This window comes from Daphnia pulicaria, chromosome 4 (assembly GCF_021234035.1).
Source record: "Daphnia pulicaria isolate SC F1-1A chromosome 4, SC_F0-13Bv2, whole genome shotgun sequence".
Lineage (NCBI taxonomy): Eukaryota > Metazoa > Arthropoda > Branchiopoda > Diplostraca > Daphniidae > Daphnia > Daphnia pulicaria.
Genome location: NC_060916.1, coordinates 18,805,167 through 18,813,255, shown reverse-complemented (window position 1 = coordinate 18,813,255; position 8,089 = coordinate 18,805,167). Strand labels below are relative to the sequence as shown.

The window sequence follows — 8,089 nt, the reverse complement described above, 5'->3', positions numbered from 1 at the left end:
CCTTCCCACAGCGGTTTTCGCGGTAAGAGGATTATGCATATCATAGGCCTGGCCGAATTTCAATCAGAGAAATGGAACGGACCGATGCCCTTTCAAAGAGAATGCCGTGTCGAATCAATTTCAAGCTAATATATTATTATTATCATAACACGATACATTATTTTCCGTTTCGCGCGGCCATTTTTCATCCAGAATATTATGCAGCCAAGGGAAATTAAAAACTGTGAATAGATGAAGCAAATGTGGCGGTTTTTGTCAAGGGAACAAGTACGTAGGAAGAAAATGAGAAAGTGTCGATGGAAATTATTCAAATTGGGAATGAAAGTAATACCGTCGTTATTTACACTCGACACGCACAAACTGACTAGATTTTCAATATTTGGTTTTGTCATGTTTGCTGAAAGGTGGACACGAAAGTCAACAACGTCAAGAGTCAAAAAGGAGAAGAAATTAAAATACAAAAGGAAAACCAAACACACACAGACACACAATTTCAAACCGGAATTACGTCCGTTCTTCTTTGAGGAGAAATTCCAACAAAAAAAAAAAAAAAAAAAAACGAAAAACGTTCAAATAGATTGCGAAAGAGTTATTGACCGTTGTTGTTGGTGGCCTTGCCTGCTGCCGGAGGTGCACCGACCGGCGCCGATGACTTATTGAGTAGCCCAGAGATAGCAAAGCTGCTGCTGTTGCTGCTGGCACTTGCATTGCTCGATTGCGACTCTGCCAGCATTCCGGCCGGACAACCGGATTCAGCGGACGTGGGCGATGATTGCCCAGGAACTGCCGTCGATCCTCCGACTGGCATGGGACTGCCGTTGGGTCCACTGGGCTGGAGATTGCTCCCAGGCGGATTGGTCATCATGGCCGTGACGGAAGCCGGAATGGATAATCCAGTCGTCTGGTTCATGTAAGTGACGACTCGTCGGAGCTCGTCCAGCGCGTTCGCCTGCATCATGATGTAATTTTTGGCCAACAACAAAGTGGCGATTTTGGATAATTTGCGGACGGACGGCGAATGGGCGTAAGGGATGACGCTGCGCAATTCGTCCAGGGCGTCGTTCAGATCGTGCATTCGTCTCCGCTCACGAGCGTTGATGCTCAGCCGGACGGCTTTGCCCTGTCGGTTTTTGCGGGATGATCCGCCGGCCGGATTGCTAGTCGTCAATCCGCCGCCAGCCACCGACGACATTCCGGCTCCTGTCATTCCGCCCAAACCCATGACCGTTTGGTGGTGATGCGACGGACCCATCCTTCCGCTTCCACCACCGGATGTCTCCCCTTCGGACAGACTGTTGTGATGCTCCATTCCGCCGTCATCCGGATGGAAGTGCTCGTCATCGCTACCTGCGCGTTCAAAACATAATTAACATTTAAGCATTTTTTTTTCTTTCAGAAAAGAAAACAAACAAAACACCAAGAAAAACCAACACAATCAACACACACACTGAAGAGGGGGGGGGGGGATGGAAATTCAATTACGCTGGTGGCGCCTTCTCCCAAAAGTCATGAATTAAATTAAGAAGAAGATGGGTGGCTCTCTGTTTCTCTTTGGGTAGAAATTAGAGGGTCGAACAAAAGGTCAGCGGTTCATTTAGTTTTTACTCTCTACTCCTACTCCTATTTCATTTTACTTGATTTTACTTTTCGCCTTCCCACTCACACACAATAATGTCAGCCAGACAAAACACCAGAAGAGACTTTTCGAGAGAGAGGAGAGAGAGGAGAGAGAGGAGAGAGGCGGTCAGTTTTTTGTAAATGAGCCGAGAAAGGATAGGAGGGGGGTCTGTATGGATAAAAGAGGTGGCCAGTTGTATACAATGTCTACCTGAAGCGGATTCGGACAACTGGCGCCTCTTCTTGTTGCTGCCGATCGGTTTCTGTTGTTGTTGTTGTTGTTGCTGGATGAACCACGGTGATAGGGAAGGGTGCATTCCTCCTCCCCCTGGGCTGACTTCTTTGCCGCCGAGATTGAAGTGATGCGAGATGGAGGCAGCAGCAGCAGCAGCTGATGGAGTCGAACAAACCGTCCGGTTGGTCGGAGAAGAGGAGGCGGTTGCGGAAGACGACGAAGGGGCAACTGCTGTCGACTGTCTCAACTTGTTCGAGCCTAGACTGGCCGAAGAAGTTGAGGATTGAATTCTTTCCACTTCGCTATTCAATCCGGCTTGACTCTTGATGATTGACATCAGCTTGTGCGACGGTTGACTGCCACCTGCACTCAAAGGCCCGCCACCGTAGTGGTTGCCGTGCTGCTGCTGCCCTGGCCCTTTCAGACTGTCGCTCATCGGCGAGAAGAGACTCAGATCGGCTGCAGCCGCAACGGCAGCCGCCGCCGCCGCTGCCGCCACCGATGAAGACGATGACGACGGATTGCCGTTGCCACCGCTGCCGTACGGCCGGAATGAATCCGCAGCTGACGAGCTGCCGCCATGACTTGTACTCAGATGATGGTGATGATTGTGGTGGTGGTACTGACTGGGCAGGCACAAAGTCATGACAGATGGCTGGAAACCTCCAAAATCCGCCGCGTCCATGATCCGACGTGTTCCTTGCTGCAACATCCGCAAGCAGGAGCGATTGACAATCCAGTGGGGGTGTCTTCCTTTTTCTACTCCTTTCTTTTTGACAAATCAATCCAACAACAATTGATTCTTCTTGCTGTCGAAAGGTTTTCTACAAAAATAAAAAATAAAAAATTAAAAAACCCGAGATATTTTTATTGAACTCAAAGTCGTTTGGGGGTTGAATGAACCATAAAACCTAATGAATTTCAATCTATAACCTAAATGGGTCACAGCACTATACGGCCATCTAAACACGAGACAATGAACAGGTCATCTTTCTTCCTATAGCTCTTTACTTCGTGGGGACAATTAGAAAAATGAAATAGTCCAGTCGAGAGGAAAGCAAAGGGGGAAAAAAACAGAAATATAAAAAGTGGCAGGTGCTCTATTCATCGATGCCCTTAATACGCGGCACCCAACGTCCCAACACAATTGACACACACAAAAAGTCACAAAGTGCTACTGGAGGATTCCCCAACTTTTTATGGATCAAACAATAAAAAACTTAGCCCCTCACAAAAAGTAGTTCCTGCTGTAAATATAGACAATTGAGATACAACAATTCTTTTTTTATTTTACCTCTGATTTCTGGAGTGAAAGGGCCAATCTCCAGCAGGTGACAATCTTCAATTCGGGCAGTAAATTTCACTGTGAGTTGATGTGGTATTTTTGTCTTCTTCCCCTTTTTAGGAATATCCGTAAACAATAAAAACCATCGAGGAACGTTCACTTTGTCCGATGGGAAACTTAACAATTCAGTAGGGACGATAATATGAGGCCAGTCAGAGATTTCAGGAGAGAAGTGATGAGGTGCTGCTGGATTCTCTTTGATACCGTCCGCAAATACATCACACATGGATGGTGGTACGTGCTCCGATTCTCTTTCCAGAGTCTCCTCCTCCTTTACCCATCCTCTTTCATGTTTTATCCTCTTTTTTTTCTTTTCTTTCGCCCTTTTTCCTTCCGGTGCCCTGTGTTTGGCCCGCGTGTGGCTATACGCACAGCATTGCAGCGGCTCCGCCATGTGGATTAGATGCGCCTGCGCGTGCGGATGCGGGGAGGGATCAGGATTTTCCTCTAAAGCTCCTCTCTGCTGTCCCCCCGTCTCTGGTGATTATAAGCGAATACGTGAGCCACGCCCATGATTACATCCCCAAAACCAATGGCCGAACGGCAATTATACACCCGGCCGACCGACATTTTCCGTGTAGAGATCTCTTGCTGGTGATTGAAACTCGGCTGCTGGGTGGTCCTTGATTAAGTGAGGTAACAGCTAGCCGTGATGGAGAGGCAAATTTATTCCTCCTAGATGGACTCTGACTAAATATCAATCGACACGTATATACACACCTAATAAAATAACACGCCAATGTATATAGCATAGTATCTCTGATACACACTCAAGATTCACTCCTTTCTAATCCTATACCAGACTATCCGCGTGCACTGTATGTCTTTCTGCCATTTACGGCTTCGTGATTCATTGGTTGATTTCTCTCTCTCCTCCCCTTCTTGTTGGACGCCTAAGCAGCCGAGCAGAACAAGAAAGTGGAGAAAAGAGGCGAAATCGTAATGATGTCATTTGGTATTCAAGAGGAGTGCCAAAAGCCATTGCTGTGCAGTCTTTTATCGATGGCGCATAACGAATAATAATATCTATATATATATCCGCTGCGTCTAAATAAAGAAATCCCCACAGTCTCCGTCATGTCGTATACAGTATCGTTTCACAGTTTTATTTTCGTACCGAAAACCTATTTTGCCTCTTGGCATTATTTCCCTGGGCCGATAGTTACTCACGCTCCGACGGCGACGCCATATCATCATCTAATGCATTATACATTGATCACGAATTTTTTCTTCTTTTCTATTATTATTATTATTATTATTTTTATCTGTTTGCTGTTATTTTATTTGTTTGTTTTTTTAGGTAGCTTTCCTATCTGTTATTTTATTTATTTGCCGAATTTGCGATGACGAAGCCAGACTGATCGCCTCTCAAAAAACTCAAAAGTGAAATCGTGAAAAATGGTGTCGAGTGGTGAAAAATGAAAACATCGTCACCTACACACGAAAAAAAAAAATTATTTAGAAAATTCGCCTGTAATACATAATAGCAAACAATGCAAAGCAGAGAGATCCGAGAGGCTCTCATTGATCAAAGTCTGGTTATAGAATAGAGAATATCAATTTTTTTTTTCTTGTTCGATTATCACGTCATCGATTCGGAGACCTTTCCCTCATCCAACATCATCTCTATACGCACATCATGTAGGTCTTTTATTTATATATATGACTTTATATCTCTCCCTCCCCTCAGCTCCTTTCTCTAGTTATTCTCTGCTGGCTTTCAATGGAAAGATGGAGAGGGGGGCATCTATATAATGGCATAATGCTTGGGCGATGTGTTTGCGTTTGGTTGAACTGTTGATTGAATTACGGGCGCGATCCAGGGGATTGTTGTTGTTGTATGTGTATACCCCAAAATCAACATCTGGTTTGATACCATCAGGGCTAAAACGCTCGGTGATGGTATCTATCGCCAAGTCATTCAATTATATCCCATCAGCCTTATGCGCTTGACAATCTCTTACCAGTTCCCCGAATGCTTTCAACTGGCATCACAATTTGTTTCGTCAAAACAGTAAACGAGGCGTCACACAATCATGCCGACGGTCTCAAATGATTTTCAAAGCCGATTGGGAATGACTTTCTTCCTTCGATGGCCTATGACACTAAACTACTGAAATGCATTTAGTTCTTACATTGGGTTAGGAATTTCGTTATCTGTAGGGAGAAATCTACGGTCGGTGGCCGTTGATTTTGTTTTTCACTTGAGCGGTGATAGAGTGAGGTACGAGTACGAGTCAGTGTGTGTATTTACAACGAGGCGAGTCGAATCGATGGGTTATGGGAAGAGCGTGGGACGGATCGTCCCATATCGAATGGCCTTTAGCCCAACTAACGCAAACTATAACGCCAACGCAGAAACCAAAAACCCAGGCCTGCTGTGTCTGGCGCCTCTATACCACGACGGCTTGACTCATGGCGAAAAATAATAATACAAAAAGAAAAGTTCGGCGTATTAATTTACTAATGTGTTATGCAACACTGGAATGAATTTTGAGCGAGCGCATCCTCCTATTCATCATCACATTCTCAAATTGATTTGTGAACTTGGTTACACACAGGCCCCGGCGCGGTGTTAGAGACTGTTCGATTGACCGCCGTGCGGGGGGGAATAACTTATGAGATTATTATTTACGTGTCGCGGCGTTATTTCCCTTGGAAATTCTAGACGTTATTCGTCGGCGCGGTTGACTTATATAATAAGAGAAGAAGAAGAAGATCTTTTTTCTTCTTCTTTTTTCTTTTTGATTTTGCGCTTCACATTTTTCGATATGAATATGAAACCCATCAAATGCGCAACGGTCAGTGATATCATATACCACACACATCAGAGAGTCGGCGGCCGTATATTCAGACCTTTTTGATCGGCCGCCGAAGGGCGTGTGCTACTTCTCCTCCGTCAGCTGCCAGGGGAGAGAAAATATAGAACAGAAATTTCCGAGAGAGAGAGAGAGAGATAGAGACACGAATAAGGGGCCTAACAGACAGTCGATGACGCTGTTTTTTTTTCTTCCCTATGTATACGTATAGGCTGTGTCTGTATATATTTATAGAGAAGAGAAATGACGCCGAGTCTGAAGTGTGAGCTCTCCCTTTGCTCCTGCGTCCGAATCGTTTAGGATAAATCTAGTCGAGCGGAAGATTCAATTTTCGCCCTGTGCAATGATGTTCTCTCAGAGTGTACTCTGCCAACGTCATCTCGTCATTCCATATCAAATCACCGTGCCGTTTTCGTTCTTCTTCTTTTTCCCCCCCATCCCCGTATTATTAAATATACAAGTCGGCTCCTGCTTCGCCACCCTTGGGTTCGCTTTTTTTTTGTCTCTCATCACACCCGGAGACTCGGGAAACTAGCGAAGGAAATAGAGTTATAGACTCTCCTCAAGGCGAGGTGGCTTTATCTTCTTATCTTCTTCTTTTTACATTGACGCAGAGTATATTTATACAAAGTGACAGGACACCGGTGGACTTGAATCACTCAATGCTGCCCACACACGATTGGGTTCTGCATCGTCCATATCAATGAGCCTATTTTATATACCCATGTCCTTATATTCCTCAATCTTATCTCTCTCTATACATCTTCTTCTTTTTTTTCTTTTTTGGGTATTTTCTCCAAGGGTTTCTGCTGGCGCAAAGATCCAAGCGGCTGATTGATGACAATCTTCAACTTCTTCTTTGGCCTTATTATAAGATAACCGGCGACGCTTCTGTAACGACCGAGAGAGCGATGAGCTTTCGATCCGAATTCGATCGGCCAAAAATAAATGACACGAATTTTGAGTGCTCGTCTCTTCTATTGTGTGTGTCCCGGCCTAGACTTTGTAACAGGAAAAATAACACTTGAAAATGGGGACGGAATGATGAAAGAGTTGAGTCGACAGCCTTGGCAGCTCTCATGGATACAAAAAGGGAAGGGCCCGCGCCGTTTGCCCGCGCTGAGGAGCGATGGATGGAAAGTGTGTGCTGGACCAGCAGGTCGTTTGTTAATGCGCTAACATGCGAGAAGAAGGGGGGGGACTGACTTTCCCGATCTCGATCTTTTTTCTCTTCCATTTTCTTTTGCGCCTTTTTCCTATATAGTTATACACACACAGACACACGCGGTGGAGGGGCAAGAAGAGTATTATCAGTTGTCTGGCAAGCTCGATTAATTCGTTAAGTGCCGCGCCTTGTCTACTCGCGTCTTGGCTTCGTTTTGTCACCCTGACGCCACACTATGAGATTCGAGGCTGGCCTTTTGCTTTTCCCCCTTTTCGTGCTGTGGCTCTCGCCCATTTTTTTGTGTTCATCCTAGCTCAATGGTAACATTAGACGATTTCCAACACAGCAACAAACAAACTGAAAATACTTTACACGCAACCCAAAAGAGACTAATGTCGACTTGTCTCTATAACATATCCGTGATCTTTTTTTTTGTTGTTTTGGGTTATTGGCTGTTCTTGTCTCCCAAAAAGATCGGCTTGTTATATTCCCGTTGGGCAACGTTTTCGATCACAGCAAGAGTTCGACATTCAAATCTATGGATTTTTGGTATGGGGGCCTATCTCTTTTATTTGATGTGGACAAGTACCTTGTTGATCATTCACCTGCTGGGGTGTCTTTCTGACTCCATTTGTATATTAGACAAGCCCGCATAACTATCTAGGTATCCTTTAGTCGAAATGCCATCAGTGCTCAGTTTGGAATTGTCAACAATGTTTGGTGAGCGCTGCATATCCTGCTAGGCTCCTATCAAGATCGAGGAAATGGGGAAACAAAAAATTGAGATTGAACCGATAGATAATATTGCGGGCGGTTGCCCATGTCTATAAATAAATACTAGAGGCAATGTTGTTGTTGTTGTTGTTGTCCGGAATTGGTGACAAGAGGACTCGAGCGATAAGCCGCAT

The 8,089-nt window shown here is 45.0% G+C and overlaps 1 protein-coding gene across 2 annotated transcripts; it reads right to left on the bottom strand.

The window, feature by feature from the left end:
• Positions 1 to 523: 523 nt before the first annotated feature.
• On the bottom strand, positions 524 to 3,463 carry LOC124338480 (class E basic helix-loop-helix protein 22-like). 2 transcript variants are annotated; one of them, XM_046792561.1, is made up of 3 exons: positions 3,147 to 3,463; positions 1,829 to 2,676; positions 524 to 1,347 (listed from the first exon to the last, which is right to left on the bottom strand). In XM_046792561.1, exons 2-3 carry the CDS (start codon positions 2,562 to 2,564, stop codon positions 590 to 592), a joined length of 1,494 nt encoding a protein of 497 aa, XP_046648517.1. In that variant the 5' UTR covers positions 2,565 to 2,676; positions 3,147 to 3,463; the 3' UTR covers positions 524 to 589. The 2 variants fall into 2 exon arrangements, with proteins under 2 accessions (XP_046648517.1, XP_046648518.1); XM_046792562.1 differs by lacking the exon at positions 3,147 to 3,463 and having other exon boundaries at positions 1,829 to 3,016.
• Positions 3,464 to 8,089: the final 4,626 nt, after the last annotated feature.

Excerpts from the sequence above, each read along its gene's own strand:
- LOC124338480 (XM_046792561.1), bottom strand. The coding sequence starts at position 2,564 with ATGTTGCAGCAAGGAACACGTCGGATCATGGACGCGGCGGATTTTGGA. Across the intron at positions 1,348-1,828 it reads GTTGTCCGAATCCGCTTCAG|GTAGCGATGACGAGCACTTC; the intron begins GTAGACATTGTA and ends TTGAACGCGCAG.